Source organism: Callospermophilus lateralis, chromosome 3 (genome assembly GCF_048772815.1).
Source record: "Callospermophilus lateralis isolate mCalLat2 chromosome 3, mCalLat2.hap1, whole genome shotgun sequence".
Classification (NCBI taxonomy): domain Eukaryota; kingdom Metazoa; phylum Chordata; class Mammalia; order Rodentia; family Sciuridae; genus Callospermophilus; species Callospermophilus lateralis.
This window is the reverse complement of record NC_135307.1, coordinates 172,155,333-172,173,605: the sequence shown is the minus strand read 5'-3', so window position 1 is coordinate 172,173,605 and position 18,273 is coordinate 172,155,333. Positions and strand designations below refer to the sequence as shown.

The window sequence follows — 18,273 nt, the reverse complement described above, 5'->3', positions numbered from 1 at the left end:
GGGCATCCTCTAGACCCTTTTTGAGGTTTGATTTAGGGAATGATGAACTATCAAGGTTTTGAATAAATGCTTTGAAAAGACCGCTCTGCTGTAATGGATGGATCGAAGGCTCCAGAGCACCCCTGTGAGGAGGCCATTGGAACGGTCCAGGTAAGCACTGAGCAGGGTCGGAGAGATCATGCAAATGAACCCGAAGGAAGTTGGACTCGGAGACTTTGGGTTTGAAGCTGGATGTCTTGGTTCTACCACTTGTTATTTGAGTAACAGCCTGTAGATGTGCATTTGGAGAGTTTTCAGGTTTTGCTAATTTAAAAAAAATGCTATTATGTATATATTTGTACACAGCTCCTGGTGCACAGGTGCAAGAGTTTCTTCTACACCCAAGATTGGAAATGCCAGGTTATAGGGTATGTGAATGTTCAATGCAACAACATTTTCCAAAATGTTTTCAAAAGTAGCTGTGCCCATATTTATGTGCCTACAAATATTGTAAGAAAGACTCAACTGCTTCTTTAGTTTGCTATTTGAGCAGGGACAAACTGGCACCTCAGTGTGGCTTTGCCGAGGTGTTTCCTGTTTACTAAGGGGCCGCCAGAGTTTCATGGTAGCACCTGGGTCCCCAAAGGGCAAGGAAGGACCAGTAGAACTGCAGGCGTGTGTTTCCATCTCAGTTTCTTGGTCAGAGCCATAGACTTTGAGGCCAGAATCTCCACAGAAACTTCCTTCCTGGGGAGGGTATGAGAAGCCACCTCTCACGGCCGGCCTTCCTGGTCCAGGTTCTCACCTTCTCTGGGGCCTGCAGGAGACAGGGAGGAAGGAGAGCCAGAGAGGGACAGAGGTCAGCAGGCTGGCCAGGCAGAAGCCAGTGTGGCAGCTGCAGGCATCCCGCAGTCCTCCTGAACAAGACAGAAGGGAACTAAGGTCCTATGTCCCTGAGGTGGCCTGTCCTGGCAGTGCCTGTGACCTGCAGAGGAACCAGGAAGCTGAGGAGGACCCTTGTTCTTCTCATCTCCACACCAACTCTCTCTCTCTCTCTCACATGCACGCACGCGCGCGCGCACACACACACACACACACACACACACAGTACTGGAGATTGAACCCAGGTGTGCTTATTACCGAGCTACCTCACCAGCCCTTCTCTCTTATTTATTTATATATTTTAATTTTGAGACAAGTTCTTGCTAAGTTGCCCAGGCTGGCCTCAAACTTGGAATCCTCCTGCCTCGGCTTCCTGAGCAGAGCAGCTGAGATTACAGGCATAAGCCACTGCACCTGACTCTCTTCCAGTCCAGACCAGAGCACATGTGGGAGACAGAGAGGAAGGTTGAGGGACTGGGGCACAGCTACCAGGGTCAATACCCAGATTCAATACCCCTTCAAGATAGGGAAGGTCAGGGAGGACCTGGTGGCTTTCTTCTCTAGCTGAGGTCCCTCCCCTGGCATCACATTCTTTATCTTGGGTCCCACTTTACCTGGAAGAGAGGCTCCTCCTGAGAACATAGATGGCAGAAAGTGCCATCAGAGGAAACAACTTCCAGCCTAGGAGAAGAATGTAGCTGTATATGGTGGCACCTGGTGACAGAAGGACATCAGGATGGTCAGGGTGAGCCTGGTTCCTCTTCCACTGCTCAACCCCCAGACAGGCTCAGCCCTGCCCCGACCCAGGTACCAAGACTACACCTTGGTCTTGGAGGGAGTCACCTCACCTCTCTAAGCCTCAGTTTCCTCATCTTTAAAGTGGGCATTGGAACCTGTACTTGAGAAGTCTTTGTACCGAGTGACAACACCCACACAAAGGACCTAGTAGGTGCTCAGTAATTGTTGAAGCTGAATGGCTTTTGGGTGGGAACTGGGGAAGGAGGTTTCACGTGAGCTTGCCCACCTGGTCACATGGGTGGGTGGTCAGCTTGCAGCTGTGAAAGCAGCACTTCTGCTCTTTGGTACCAAAGGCATCACCTTCTGAAGAGGTTACTGTGATCGCCTTCACATATTACAGATGAAGAGTCCAGAAAGGTGAAGTGACTTCCCCAAGGTCCCTCACACACGGTGAGTAAAGCAGGGTCAGTTTCTCAACCAGCCTGTGTGGCCGTAGGTCTGTACGGTGAGTCCGCTCCCACTTACCCAGGTTCAGTTGCAGGCCTCCAGACTCACCCAGGTGCATGCTCTTTTGGACCAGCACCTGGTCATTCTGCCACACCTGGCAGGTGAACGGCCTTTGGTTCTCCAACTCTGAAGCATTGACCAGGATGTGCCTGTCTTGGCTGAATGTGCCGTCTGGGTTCTCGGTGGGGGCAGAGGCCGCGCAGATCTTGAAGCACCCGTTCCTCTCCAGCCAGGTGATTCGCATGTCTTCAGGGTAAAACCTGTGCACGTGGCAGGTGAGAAGGGCCACCTGGAGTCCTGGGATGTAGTGTGCTGAGGTATACACTGTGGGGACAACTGAAACAATAGCCTTCTTTTACTTTCTTTCTTCATGCAAAAAGGCCCAAGGAGCATCCGTCCCTTGCTAGGCCTTGTGCTCAGTTCTTGGAATATGACAGTAAACCAGGAAGACATGGTCCCCGCCTCCCGGAGTGCCCACTCGGGTGGGGAGGAAGCAATCATGGGATTCCCACAGGGTGAGCCTGGTCTGGAGGTGGGCAGACTAGGGCTGGTTTCTGGAGGAAATGATCTTTGGGTAGAAATAGGAAAGATAACATAACTGGAGTTAACTATATGCACAGATTGTATTTTCTAAAAAATGGTGACAGCAAGCCCCACATGGTCTTCCAAAATTTTACCTCTCCTCATCAGAGATGGAGTCTGTTTCTCCTCCCCCTGGAGTCAGAGTGGGACTTTGTGACTGTCTGATGAGCAGAATGTGGCAGAGATGGCCTGTGGGACGTTTAAGGCTGGCTCATCAGAGTTGATATGGCTTTCACCTGGCTCAGGCGCCGTCTTTCTTGGGGTACACCCTTCGTACCCAGCACCAAGCCATAAGGAAGCCCAAACCAGCCCTTGTGGAAAGACGATAAGGAAAGGCCTGTATCGAGGAGAACCCAGGCCCCAAGCCTGCAGCCAGCCCCAAGGCCAGGCCCCTGGTGAAGGAGCCCTCGGGAGATCCCCAGCCTTGACCAGGGCCCAGGCATCATGGAGAAAGACCAGCCACCCCTGCTCCACTTCCATCAGAATTTCTGACCCTGAGAATCTGTGAGTGTAATGATGTGGAGGATTTGAAATAAATTGAGAGTACTGGAATGACTTGGATAAAAGTAATTTGAGTTTAATCATCTGTAGGAGGTGAAGTGGGCCTCACCAGGCTGAGGTTGTTGAGGAGCTAAGAAAAGTGCAGACCCCTGGGACAAGGACCTGTGCCGGGTGATCTCCTTTACCTCCACTCCTTATTTGTGCAGTTTGATTCAACCCAACAGCCTGGTAGCTGGAGTATTAGGCCAAAGGAGCTGGGGAAGGTCAGGAAGAAGGGATCTGGGAGAGACTGGGATTGGGGAAGGGCATCTCAGACAGAGGAAGGGCATGGACAGAGGCCCTGTGATGAAGCTCAGCAGGTTCCAAAGCTTTAAGATACAAGACCAAAGTGAGCAAGGGGGAGTAAGGGTGAGGTGAGGCCGAATTCCCAGTCCATTCTAGCAGCTGTGCTTATGAGTGCCACCCCTGAAGGCTCTGAAAGGCATTCCAAGGAGTAGAGACCCTGATCATTTTCATTAAATTGCTTTCCAAATCCTGAGCCCATAGGACTCTTTTTGTAAACTGAGTAAACCTCAAGGCCATTTTCCTCTCGGACCTCCTTTGTTTCAGAATTTTCTTCCTCTTACTTCACAAAAGGAAGACCTTTGTCCCTCAGGTCCCAAACCTAGCCATGGTGCATTGCCCTCAGCTCGAAGGCTTTGGGACCCAGGAAAAGGACAGTTCACCAACCTGCTGGCAGGAAGCCCGTCCTGGCCACACGGACTTCCCACCGCCTCACCGAACTGCGCTCCCAATCACATCTCTAAAGGCTCTTTTAATAATTATTTATAAAACCTGTCAGACTTTTAGATTGTTCTAGTCGATCATGTAACTCAACGTGAAAGGAGTTTTTGAACACCGAGAGTCTTATGGCAGTAAGAATTTTTTAAAAAAATTTCAGTCTTGTTGGAGTCCTCTGCATTCTCATGGTTCTCTTTGATAATGTGTCTGTATGATATTGTGGTCAACAAAAAGAACTTTCCAATATGAAATATACACGGGATAAAGTTCTTTGTGGAATTAGAATAAAGACACAAATTTAGGGAGAGAAAGGAGTGCTGTACAATTTCTTCTTATTAAAGAAGACTTTATGTTTCAATGGATGATAGTGGAAGTAGGATATTATTTCTCCATTAAATATTTTCAGATGGATGTAACTTCCCAGGGATTATGTCATATGCAATCATTTAAGCATACGATGAATAATTTTAGGTGTCAACTTTAAAATATATGATAAACTACATAGCCCTCCGTAAGTATTTTTGGGTATATGAACAAAAATGCTCGGTAAGCATCCCAGTGGATTTTTTTCCCCCTTAAGAGCAACGGTGAGCCACTGTAGGGTTTTAAGCAGAGGAGGGACATGGCCTGGTTTTCTTTAGAAAATGGCTTTGGCTGCTGGAAGGTCAGTGTATGAACTGCAGAAGGCACGTGGGTACAAGAGATTAATTAGGAGGCTATCGCAATTGCCAAGTAAGAGATAATGTCGGCTTGAACTTGGGTATTAATTCAGATAGTGGAAGTAGACAGAAATGAATGGGCTCAAAAGACTTTTTTTGTTTTTTTTTGGTACCAGGAATTGAAACCAGGGGCACTTAACCGCTGAGCCACATCCCTAGCCTGTTTAAATTTTTATTTGGAGATGGGGGTCTCTCTAAGTTATGTAGGGCCTTACTAAATTGCAGAGGCTGGCTTTGAAGTGGTGATCCTCCTGCCTCAGCCTCCTGAGTTGCTGGGATTTTAGAGGAGATTTGAGGGGGAATAATAGAATTCAGTGATGGATTGGGCAAGGAGGGTTCTCTGGGCTGGGGAGCCGGGTTCACGGAGAGTGTGCTCCCTTCATCCACAGGGAGGTGGAGGAACTGCGTGTCAGGGACAGTGGGGAGACAGGATCACGCCCGTCTCTAGACTGACCATGACTGAACGGCTTCTCCGGGGGGAGGTAGAGCCGGAAGCAGAGTTCCTCAGTTGGCCACAGCGGTGGTTCTTACGGGAGGGCTGGGGCTCCAAAGAGGGGTATTACAGGACTAAAATTCCAGTGTGCTTACTGAAAAGTCATGTGACCTTGGGCAAGAATTTAGCTTTTTCAGCCCTCAGTTTCCTCATCTGCAGGAACCAGGGACGAAGAGCCATAGAGTTTCTTTGGGGTGCTCAAAGTGGAGGTAGCATTTAAAACTTTGATCTTTTGGTTAAGCAGGCAGACGCCTATTTGGGGATGCAGGCATTTGAGTCATAAAGAGCTGAACTCTGTCTATTGGGATACCAGAGATTGTCTCCTTGGGGAGGGAGGGTGCTGTGGAGATCATGGTGCTGGTAATGGGGGATCTTGGAAAGAAGAAAAACTGGGTCACTGGACCCCTGGGAGGAATTTCACCACCTGCAGGAGGTAAGTGGGACCTCGCCATGCTGAGGTTGCCGAGGCGCTAAGGAGAGAGCAGACCCTGGGGGAAAGGCCCCTTGCAGGCCAGGGCATGGGCTTGAGTAGCAGTTGGAGAAATTTCTTTTACTTGCCTACTTATTCTGCAGTTTGATTCAACACAACAGCCTGGGCTTTGCTCCCGGGGAATGAACAAGAGACTTTCCCTTCGTAAAGGCAGAACAAGAAGGGGAGGTGCAGCCTGCACTGCTCCTGTCTGCCCAGGGTAGGGTGGAGTGGCAGGTTGAAGAAGCATATTTCAAAGGCAGGACCTGGACAATGTTGTTAGGAGTTCAAGTGGGAGAAACATCCTTGCTGAGGCTTAGAAGCCCTGAGCAATCTGGTCCCCACACACACCTGTCTTTTCACTAGGTCCCAGTTACCCTGATCTTCTTTCTGTTCCTCAAACATGTCTTACTCTTTACCACTGCCCCACCACAGGACCTTTGCATGTGCTGTTTCCTCTTCCTAGAACACTCTACTTTGTTTGGATGATTCCTTTTCCTCTTTCATATCTTGGCTCAAACATCACTTCTTCCAAAAGATATTTTCCCAATAAACTAGATTTTCCCTGTTATATCAATGCAGCAATCTGTTCTTTCTTCTCAGAGCACATGTTCCGTATAATCATTTTGGACTTGGCGGATGGAATTCACGAGACAGAACGAGGTCTGTTCTGCTTGCCATGGAATCCCCAGCATCTAGAATAATGCCACCCCCAAAGCAGATGCTTAGTCAACACATTGGATGAATGAATGAATTTCCACCTCCCAAAGACACTAGGAAGCCCTGATGTGGGAGGGGGATAGATACATCAAGAACCTCATGCTCAGCTCCCTCGAGGTTCCCTGGAGAATGATTGGGAGGATGCAGGGAAGAGCTCCAACCGAGGAGCCCAGGGCCACCACCAAAGGTCGGCCTGGCAGGTGGGGGGTCTTACCTTGGAGGAATTGCGAGATGTTCACGTGCCTTCTGTGGGGGCTCTGCAGCTCACTGTGGGCCACTTGGCAGGTGACGTGGGAGTAGAGTGAGGAGAAGGTTAGGGACACCAGAGTGGTGCTGACAATGGTGTAGGATGGCTCCTCTCCAGGCTGGAAGACCAGGGTGTGGAAGGCCGGCAGCTCCCTGCCATCTTTGAACCATTGCAGGTCGATGTGTTTGGGAAAGAAGCCCCTTGAGATGCAGGTGAGATTCAGGACTTGGCCGGGGCTGGCCCTGCTGGAGGGGCCAGAGATCTCTGGAGGGGAGGGTTCAGCTTTGATCAGGGCAAAGGAGGAGAGAGGACGGAGGAGGAAAGAGAGAGGTGAAGATGGTGAGTTGCACTTTAGCACCACGGCCACCCTCAGGGTTCACCTTGCCTGAACCCCCACTCCAGCCTCCCCCACTCCAGCCTCTCATCTCCAGTTCCCTCCTCTTCATGAGTTTTATTATTGCTTCATTATAAACCAGCTCAAGGGCCTAACTTTGCTTCCCAACTCTTCCAGCCCATGCTTGGGGATCTTAAAATCTAGATGTGACATCATTTCCTTGTTCTCCTCCCTCCCTGTGTCAACAAACCGTATTGTTAAAAAGTTATAGAAGTCATGGCATGAAAAACAGTGAACTCTTAATTTCCTATCCTTGTCAAAATTATAGACCAAATGCTTTTAACTATTTTAGCTGATTGAGTGTTTCTTTCTGTTTTAAACAACATCTTTATACTGTCATTTCTCATTTTTTCAATTTTATATAATATTGTGGAAGAAGATAATTTAACTCTCTGCCATCTCCCTCCAAGGACCACCTGCACTTCACCCCCCCCTGCATCCTCCTATCTCAGACACGCCATGACTTTTTGTTTTATCAGTATTCAGCATTTATATTATTATGACCAAGGAGCATCGCCTGCAGCAGGGCCATGTAATACATCAGCATTACGTTTCTTGGGCAGCCTTTTGTTTTTCCAGGAATTTTTAATGGCTTCATTATTTTTTTGCTTAGTTTCTATGAATGTATAATAAATTCATTCCTGATTTGTTTTCCAAATGGTTATAACTCCTCCTACTAAAGAATTGCTAAGTGTTCAAATGGACTTCAGCTTAGGGTAAATATAGACCCGGGAGTGCACAAACATTTTTTCAAAGGGGTATACAGGCTTGGATTAAAAAAAATCTTTTCATGTTGATAAATCGTAAACACACAAAAAAAGTAGAAAGCACTCATCATGGGACTTCAATAATTATCAACAAATAGAGATCTTGTTTCATCTATATTTTTCCTACCATCTATTAGTTTATCTATTTTAATTATATATCCTGAATGCATACAACATAAAGGCTTGGCGTATGTATGCATAATAAAACTATCTTATTACAGTCAAGATAATTTATTTATTGTCTTAGTCACATTTTGTATGTGGTAAAGTTACCTAAAATCTATTGTCTTAGTAAATATTCTGTATATAACTTATTATTAACTATGCCTCAGGCTGAGCACTAGATCTCTAGACTTATCTATTTTATATAAATAAAATTTTGTTACTTTGACTTTCATTTTACCCACTGCCTTTTGCTGGTAAACCACCATTATACTCTCTGTTTCTAAGTATTTGAGTCTTTTTTTTTTTTTTTTAAAGATTCTTCATATAAGGACAACAAATAAAAAATAGAGCTGCCATGATCTAGCAACTCCTGTTCTAGGTATATGCCCAAAGGAAATGAAAGCAACCCCTCCTAGACTGTTCTGCACCCCATGTTCATGGCAACATTATTCACAAGAGCCAAGACGTGAAAACGACGTACGGGTTTGTAAACGGATGAGTGGAGAAGGAAATTGTAGTATAGGAGTCTGCACAGTGGAAGATTAGTCAGCCTTACAAGAGGAGATCTTTCCATTTGCTGCGGCGTGGGTGAATTTTAGAGGGCATTATGCTAGTGAAGTCAGCCAGACACTGGGCTGTTTTATTTCTTGAATGTCCCCAAGGGGCACCCCATTCCTGGAGGCACTGTAATACCAGTGTGATGTGGAGTGGATGCAGCAAGTTCCCAGTCCATCTCCCTGCTCCAAATATCCACTTACCACATTGTCCTTGGAAAGAGGATGTTTTAGATATTAAATTGATAAAACTCAGACGCTTAGCCAAAAGGCCAGCAAGTGATGACATTGGGTTATGTTAAAACAAATGCCAGACTCTCTTGTTTCATTCCTAACTAGGAATAAAATGTTTGTCTGAGTCAAGAATTCTTTTTAAACAAGCAAAACACCATGATCATAATTAAGATTCAAAAACAATACCTCCATATCATCTGATATTCGTCAGCATTCAGATTTTTCTGCTTGTCCCATAAATATAATTTTATAGTTGGTTTGTTTGAATTAGGATCCAAGCAAGAGCCATATGTTATATTCAGTTGATGTCTCTTAAGCCTTTTTTAATCTAAAAGAGTTCTCTTCCTCTTTTTATCGTTTGCATTTACTTGTAGAAAAAAACCAGGTCAGGGCTGGGGTTGTGGCTCAGTGGCAGAGTGCTTGCCTTGCATGTGTGAGGCACTGGGTTCAATCCTCAGCATCACATAAAAATAAGTAAATAAATATTTTTAAGAAAGCAAACCAGGTCAACATCCCTACCGAATTCCATACCACATTCCTTACTGTTTCCTATGGTTTCTCAACAGGAGTGAGCACCCAGTGCTGACAGTGGTAGTGGGCTTGATAATAACACACCCTTTGTTTTCTGAGGACACTCTTCTCTTACTGGAATTTCTTCAATTCAAGTTCTAGCCTCAGGGTCTGGTTCTTAATGAACCCAAGCTAAACTCTGTTGTTGTTTTTCTTCTTCTTCTTCTTCTTCTTCTTTTTTTTTTTTTGGGTATCAAGGATTGAACCCAGGGGCACTCAACCACTGAGCCATATCCCCAGCCTCACTTCTTTTTTAATTTTGAGACAGAGTCTCCCTAAGTTGCATAGGTCCCCTCTAGGTTGCTGAGGCTGGCCTCTAGCTTGCAATCCTCCTGCCTCAGCCTCCAGAGTCTCTGGGATTATAGATGTTCACCACTTTGCTCAGGTAAACCCTTTTACAAAATCCCTTGAAATCGTTGCTCTTCGTCTAGTTAAGTCATGCATGGGCCCTTCTGAACCCACGCAGTGCTCAGCTGTGTCGCTGAACTCTGATTTATTTAGTAGCATCTCAGGTTTTGCTCTTATAAATAGTGTGACGAAAAGCCTAAAGTGTAAGTCATCTTGAATTTATGTGAGCAGATCTCGGGATTAATTTCCAGAAGTGGAATTGTTGAGTCACAGGGTCATATGTAATTAGGTGAGATGTATATGTAATATGTGCATGCTATGTGTATATGTAATATGTAATTTTGCTACATATTGCAAATTCACCTCTTATTGGGTTAAATGATTTTGCCTTCCTACCAGCAAAATGTGGAATACGTGTTTCTCTATAGCTTCCCCTGCAGAATATGCTGTTAAACTTTTTGATTTTTGGCCAAGCTGATAGGGGAGGAAACCATGTCCCTGTGTTGTTTTAATTTGCATTTCTTTTTATACAAGGATAGCTGAACATACTTTTGTATGTATCTAATTTATATGTATCTAATTTTCTATAACTTATCTCTTCATATTTATCAGCTAGGATTCTATAAATTTGCTTGTCTTCTAAAATTTTAGAAGCTCTCTGTATGTCAGGGATGATTCTTTTACTGCAAGTTGCAAAATATCATATGCACACATCCATACACAAGTTTCTGTTTGTATAATGTGATGGGAATTACTATTCCCCCCTCTTTTTGTAAAAACAAAAAATTTGAATTATAGTTCGACAGGTTTCCCCTCACTTCCAGGTTATAAAAGAACTCACATATGTTTTCTCCTAGCACTTGCAATTTCATATTTTACATTTAAATCTCTGATCCATTGGGGACTTATTTTAGTGTATGGTGGGAGGTACTGGATACATTTCTGGATCTTCTTTTCTGTTCCATGGGTCCATGTACTAATGCTGCAACTGACCCAGCATCATCCTTGAAGACCTTCCTCGACCCACTGAATTGACACACATCTTCCCCGCAGAAATCAATTGACCATATCTTCTTATGCATCTATTTCTGGAATCTGTACTCTGTTCTATTGATCTACTGTCTATCTTAATGTCAGTCTCACGCTGTACGGTTACCACAGCTTTACAATAATTTGTGTTCATGAGGGATAGGGACCATAGTTTTCTTTGCCTATGCCTTGATATGGTGTCGGTATGAGAGTGATGCTGGCCTCACAGATTGACTGGGAAGCAATACTCTATTTTCAGTTTTATGGAAAAATATGTGCAGAATTGCTTAGTAGTTTTTTTCTTAAATGTTCAGTAGAATTCCCCAGTGAGTCCTCTGAGCCTAGATTATTGTTTTGGGGAGGATGCATAAACTATAAATTAAATTTGTTGAGTAGATACACTAATAATAGATACACGAATAATCAGACTGAGCGAGCCTTTGGTAATCTGTATTTTTTAAAGAATTTGTCCATTTGTTCTAAGTTCTTGAGTTTATTAATAGAGATTTTCATGAAGTTCCCTCATCAAACTTGTAACATTTGTGGAGTCTGTACCTGGGCCATCTCTCTCACTGTTGATATTGGTAATTTGTATTTTCTTTCATTTTTCCTGATTTTGTGGCTTTTGGTTTATTGATTTTTATTAATTTTCTGAAAGAATTAGCTTTTGGCTTCATCAATTTGCTCTATATTTTCCCATTTTTTATTTCTGCTTTTTCTGTGTTGTTTATTATTTCCTTTCTTCTGCTTATTTTGCATTTCACTCTTCCTCCTATCCCCTGCCCAAGTTGAAGGATCACTGAATTGAAACTTTTTTCTGCCTGATTATAGAAATTTACGGCTATAACTTTTCCTCGAAGTACTGTTTTAGCTGTGTTCCACATATTTGTATCTTGTTCTTTTATTTTTTTTCTATTTTTAAATTGATTTGTGCCTGTGTTTTAAGGTAATATTTTTTTGCAAGCAATGTTTAAAATACTTTCTAATTTTCCTTTTGATTTCTTCTTTGATGGTATATTATTCAGAACTGTACATAGTTTTCAAATGTTAATTTTCCAGAGACTTTTTCACTTTAGTACTTTAATTCCACTGTAGTAAACACACACACACACACACACACACACACACACACACACACTCTCACATTGTATGACTTGACTCATTTTTAAATTTACTGAAACTTATCAATGAGCCAGAATTCAATCTAGCTTTTGCACTTGAAAAGAATCTGTATTATTCTGTTTTGGAATGGAGAGTTTTATAAACATCTGTTAATTTAAGTTGGTGTATATTGTTGTTTAATTCTTCTACATCCTTATTTATTTCCTTACTATCTGCTTTACCAAAAATTTTTTTGGAGTGGGGGTACCAGGGATTCAATTCCAGGGCACTTGGCCACTGAGCCACATCCCCAGACCTTTTTTTATTTTATTTAGAGACGGGGTCTCACTGAATTGCCTGCCTAGTGCCTCACTTTTGCTGTGGCTGGTTTTGAACTTGCAATCCTCCTGCCTCAGCTTCTAAAGCTGCTGGGATTACAGGTGTGCACCTCTGTGCCCTCTGCTGTGTCAATTTTTAAAAGAGGGGTATTGAAACCTCAGATGTAATTTTAGACTTGTTGGTCCTATAAGTTTTGGTGCTATGCATTTTGAAGCTCTATTATTAGAGGCATAAACATTAGAAATGGTATTTTTTTTGTGTGTAATTGCTCACTTTATCATTATGAAACAACCTTCTTGAATCTTGTTAAATTATTTATGCTAGATCTACTTTGAGATCAATGTAGGCATTCAGATTTTAAAAAAATATATAATGTGGCATATATTTTTTCATTCTATTATTTTATTTATTTAGTTTTGGGGTACTGGGGATTGAACTCAGGGGCACTCTACCACTGGGCCACATCCCCAGCCCTATTTTGTATTTTATTTAGAGACAGGGTCTCACTGAGTTGTTAGCACCTTGCCTTTGATGAGGTAATCCTTCTGCCTCAGCCTCCCGAGCTACTGGGATTACAGGTGTGCCAAAATGCACCCAGCTCATCCTTTCATTTTAAAATCTAGTTGTGCTATAGTTTTAAAGGGCTTTATTTTTTATTTTTTTGCAGGCAATGTGTAATGGGCCCTATTTTAAAAAAATATCATCCGAAAATCTCTTAATTAGGGTGATTAAATGATATCTGTCTAGAGTTTTTCTTTTTTACTTTTGTATTTTGCAGTCCGGAAGACTGAACCCAGGACCTCACGCAAGCTGGACAAGTGCTACGACCCCAGCCCTCTCTGGCTAGGCTGAAATATACCATCTTTTGTTTGTTCTCTGGCTCCTGTGTTCCACTGTAATTCATTTTCTGACTGTCTTTGGATTGTTTTTTAATATTCCTTTTATCTCATTTGTTAAATTTCTTAGCTATTATTCTTTGTTGTGTTTTTTTTTTTTTTGGTTTGTTTTAAGATTTCTGGTGTACATTTTCAACTCTTCACTATTTACCATCAAGGGATAGGATGCCACTTCACTTAGAACTTATAAGAGCACATACCTACTTCTCTTTTTCTAGTCTTTATGTTATTTTATCACACATTTTACTTCCACATATGTTATAAGCCCCAAAATGCAATGTTTTCTTTGAACAGCTATGTTTCAAATAAATTAAATTAATAAAAAATTCTTTATATTTATCATTACCACCTCTGAGGCTCTCTTTAAATTAGATAATTTTTTTTTTTTCTGAGATGGGAAAAGCACATCACTATTCTGAAGTTGCTCAGGCTGGCCTTGCTCTCCGGGGTGCAAGTGACCCTCCTGCCTTGGCCTCCCTAGTAGCTCGGGCTAGAGGGGTGCACCCCTGCGTCAGATTCTGATGCTCTTCATTACTTTGTATAGATCCAGATTTCCATCTGGTAATATTTTACTTCTGCTCAAAGGATTTCTTTTAACCTTTCTTAGAGTGCTTGTCTGTCCATCATGAATCATTCCAGTTTTTGTATGTCTGATCACGTCTTTAACTTCATTTCTAACATCGTGGTGAGATACACGTCACATGTATCATCTTGACCACATTTTAGTGGCCAGTGGTGTGCAGTGCAATCCCATGACTTTGAGCCCATGTCTATCATTCATCCCGGAACTCTTTCCATCTAGCAAAACTGAAAAGAAAACGTAGAATACTTCACAAATTTGAATGCCATCCGTGCACTGATTTGTACTCCTTAGGGGAAAACTTCACTTCACTTTTCCATCTTTTACTTTGGTGGTGGTGGTGGGGGGAATGGGAATTGAACTTGAGGGTGCTCTAACACTGAGTAACATTCCCAGATTTTTTTTTTTTTTAAATTTATCTTGAGACAGGGCTTCACTAAGTTGCCAAGGCTGGCCTTGAAGTTGTGACCCTTCTGCCTCACCCTCCTGTGTCACTGTGATTACTGATGTGTGCGCCTGGGTCCAGCTCAATATGGATTTTTTTCGTATTCTCCTTGCACCTACCTCATCTGTTTTTTTCGTATTCTCCTGTACCTACCTCATCAGCTTCTTGAACATACAGAATAACTCATGGTCACTTTAATGTCCTTGTAGACTAGTTCTATTTGTCTTTTCTCACTAGGTTTCAAATGATCTTTCTCATTTGAAGTCATATTCTTGTGCCGTTTTCATGCCTGATCATTTTTTTAACGGATGCTAGACATTGTGGATTTGACTTCATTGGGTATTGAGTATTTTGCCTTTCTATAAATAGGTTTGAGCTCGCTTTGGGACATGGTTAAATTACACGGGAGACAGTTTATTTTTCTGTCTCACATGAAAGGGTTGTGAGGCAGAAGCACAGTGTCATTTGGTCTAGCTCTGGTGGTTCTCCTTTTACTGAGACAGAGTGCTTCTGTGTGTCCTAACAGGTGGTCCATGAATCATGAGGCTTCTCATTCAGATTCGTGGCAACAGGCACCGTTCTTGGCCTGAATGAGGTCCTCAAGCATTCTGCCCCTAGCTTTGGGTAGTTTCCTCATGTGAACAACCTTTTCAGTCTTTTGCTAAGTTCTCACGGGGACCTTTCACAGGTCTCTGGCGTCCTTTCTCTGTGAAACTAGTGCTTTTTTGGAGCTCCAGCCATCCTTTGGCCTCTGAGAACTTCTAGATCTTTCAAGGAGAGCTCCGGGTTCTACCTGAGGTCACCCTTCCTGTGTGGTGGCCTTTAAGCTTTCTCAGGGAGTGCCCTGGGGACAGTCTCACTGTTCATCTTATGAATTTCCCTTCCAATGGGATCACTGTCTGTTGCCTGATGTCCAATGTATGTCTATGATTTTTTTCCAACAGTTTACCCAGACTTTAGTGGGAGAGTGAATCCGGCCTCTGTTGCTGCTTTGGCAGAAGTCACCCCTAAGCATTTCGTTATTGTATTTGTTCTCGCCTTTTCCTTGGTATCTTCGAATTGGATTTTATTTGTACATATAAAGGTTATTGATTTATGTTTGTTGATTTTATGATTTGCTACATTGCTACATTATCTTGTTTGTAATAGCTTAGTGTTGATTCAATTCAGTTTTCCAGAAACCACATCATCTGTCAAGAGAGTCTACTCACTTTCTTTATCATTCTATATTGGTTGCTTTCTCTTTCTAAAGACATTGGTCAATAGTTCAACACAGTGTTAAACAATTTTAGAAATGGTGGGCATGACTTTGAAGACTATTTGAATGCTCTAGCAGGTCTACCTCTTTGAATCCTCCTGTTCTGGAAGGGCCCAGGGGCCATCCCTGTGCCCCTTGAATGGTGGGCAGCTTAGGGTCTCCAATTCTCTGTTCCTAGTTCTCTTTGTTACTTTTGCTTTGTTTAACCCCCATTTTCAAAAAGTGTAAAGGATGCATAAACTGCAATCCTTTGTGATCTTGCAAACTCTGTAAATTGGCTGGGTGTAAGTTTGAGGTTGGAAATACTTTGCCCTGAGACTTTGGAAGGCACAGGCAGTAGCCCTTGTCTTTGGGTACCCAACGCTGCCCTTAGCCATCTCCTCCTGATCTCATCCTCGACACTTTCTTATAATGTGGATTTTAATTTTCAATTCCTGAAAATGATAAGACCTTTTCTTAGTCCTCAAATGCTATCTATATTCTCTTTGTTTTATCCATGGCCTTAAGTTCTGAGAACCCAAAGATTAAAAAGTTCTGTTGGAATATATGTTTCTATGATTCCTTTAAATTATTCCACTCATTTAAAAATATCCTAATTATCAATTTACCAACACAAACAAGGCTGAGTGAGCTAAGTGCTCTGCTTCCAGGCCTTTGTGGATACTGTTTTGAGTCTCACAAGCTTTATCTTCAGCCGTGATTGAATTAGCCAGACCCAAATTTAAGAATTCAAGAATTTAAGAAATATAGGGATATATAATCTACATCAAAATATGCAATCCTTATTGAACAGACACTTCTCAGAAGAAGATATACCATAAATCAACTAATATATGAAAAAATGTTCAACATGCCTAACAATTAGAGAAATGCAAATCAAAACCACTCTAATATTTCATCTCACTCCAGTCAGAATGGCAGCTATTAAGAACACAAACAACAATAAGTGTTGGCGAGGATATGGGGAGAAAGGCACACTCATACATTGCTGGTGGGACTGCAAATTGGAAAGCAGTATGGAGATTCATTGGAAAACTTGAGATGGAACCACCATTTGACCCAGCTATCCCACTCCTCAGTCTCTACCCAAAGGACTTAAAAACAGCATACTACAGGGACACAGCCACATCAATGTTTATAGCAGCACAATTCACAATAGCTAAACTGTGGAAGCAACCTAGATGCCCTTCAAAAGATGAATAAAGAAAATGAGGTATATATACACACACAATGGAATATCACTCAGCAATAAAAGAGAATAAATCATGGCATTTTCAGGTAAAAGAATGGAGTTGGAGAATATAATGTTAAGTGAAGTTAGCCAATCCCCCAAAACCAAATGCTAAATGTTTTCTCTAATATAAAGATGCTGACTCATAATGGGAGTGAGGGGGGTGAGCATGAGAGGAATAGACAAACTCTAGATAGGGCAAAGGGGAGGGAGGTAAAGGGAGGGGAAATGGGGGTAGGAAATATGGTGGAATGAGATGGACATAATTATTCTAAATACATGTATGAAGACATGAATGGTATAACTATGTTGTGTACAACCAGAGATATGAAAAATTGTGTTCTATATATGTAATATGAATTGAAATACATTCTGCTGTCATATGTAACAAATTAGAATAAATTTAAAAAATAAATATAATGCAACTGTTATCTCCCACCATCTGAGGCGTATTACTTCTTATAACACCGTTTAACAAATAGGGAAAAAGATGGTAAGTTTTACACTGACTGATGAGTATGTAGCAGGCATTCCAAAATATTTCTGAATGTTGTTAAATGAAAAGCCAACATGTTTTCTTTGTTTTGTTGTTTTTTGAAAAATACTTGAATATGAAAAAAATGCAATCCTTATAATTTTCAATCTCAGTAATTCTATTATTTATATCATATGGGAATCTATGGTTTGATGTTTTAAAGATAATATTCTAAAGTTTAATTGGTTGTAATATCCCGAATACTAATCATATGTACTAATTAATGTGCAGCAGGAACTCTCCTGAGTATTTTATATTCATAAATACATTGACATTTATAATCCTTACAACAAATCTTCGAGATGGATACTATTATTATCCCTATCCTACCTATCCTACAGATGAGGCATAGAGAATTGAAGAATCTCATTTCAGTTTGTAAATGGCAGAGCTAAAAGTGGAACCCGGGCTACCTGGCCCTGGAGCCTGTACTTTAGTGCAACCTATTCATGAGCCTTTAGGAGTGGCAGGATTCAGAAGGTCAAGACTACTGATTATTTCAGCTCCGTCACCGGGACCCTCCACTGTCCTCCTCATCTGTCTCCAGTCTTGACACAAGAGCTAACAAAGGGGGCTGAGCTCCTGGGGCTTGTGACTTGTCTAGGAACAGCTTGTCTAGGGCTCTAGGGATCTGGACTTACTACGCACAAGTATCAGGGTGCCTGGTCCAGACTTAACTTCCACGTTGCCATCGCTTGTTGTCCTGAGCATCAAGCAGTAGTAGGTGCCAGCGTCTGCGAGGGTGAGGTTGCTGATGCGGATGGAAAAGTCCGTGTTGTTTGTCTTTGTGACATCTGACATACTTTTTATCCGAGGGAAGTGGCCTTCTTCGAAACTGTAGATCAACTGCCGGTCCCGTTCAGTGCCCTTGAACCACTTAATGGACCCCATGGGGAGCAGGGAGGTCACAGTGCACCGCAGAGAGGCTGACTGTCCTGCTGCTATGGACACCGACTTCACAGGTTGAATCACCTGTGGCTCCTCCTCACCTGTCATTCCTACAAGGAAACACAACTCGGTCACTCTTTTTTATTTATTTTTTTTTGTGGTGTTGGGGATTAGAACCTAGGTCCTTGTGAATGCAAGGCAAGCACTCTACCAACTGAGCTAAATTACAACTTAGTTTCAAGCGCCCTGTCTTGGTCCATCCTGGGTTGAGGCTGGGTGCTTGGGTCCAGACTGCAATTGAAGTCCCATTAATTCCTTCTTC

General features: G+C 42.5%; 1 protein-coding gene and 1 pseudogene across 1 annotated transcript; both read right to left on the bottom strand.

The window, feature by feature from the left end:
• Window positions 1-752: 752 nt before the first annotated feature.
• Window positions 753-18,059, bottom strand: LOC143394886 (signal-regulatory protein beta-1-like). The gene is made up of 4 exons (XM_076849454.1): window positions 17,705-18,059; window positions 6,585-6,881; window positions 2,125-2,352; window positions 753-796 (listed from the first exon to the last, which is right to left on the bottom strand). The coding sequence occupies exons 1-4, from the start codon at window positions 18,057-18,059 to the stop codon at window positions 753-755; spliced, it is 924 nt and encodes a 307-aa protein (XP_076705569.1).
• Window positions 8,603-8,781, bottom strand: LOC143396215 (U2 spliceosomal RNA; annotated as a pseudogene).
• Window positions 18,060-18,273: the final 214 nt, after the last annotated feature.

Coding starts and splice junctions, on each gene's coding strand:
- LOC143394886 (XM_076849454.1), bottom strand. CDS start 18,059: ATGACAGGTGAGGAGGAGCCACAGGTGATTCAACCTGTGAAGTCGGTG. Junction 6,882..17,704: donor CACCCTGATACTTGTGCGTA/GTAAGTCCAGAT, acceptor CCTCCCCTCCAG/AGATCTCTGGCCCCTCCAGC. Junction 2,353..6,584: donor CATCTCGCAATTCCTCCAAG/GTAAGACCCCCC, acceptor TTTACCCTGAAG/ACATGCGAATCACCTGGCTG.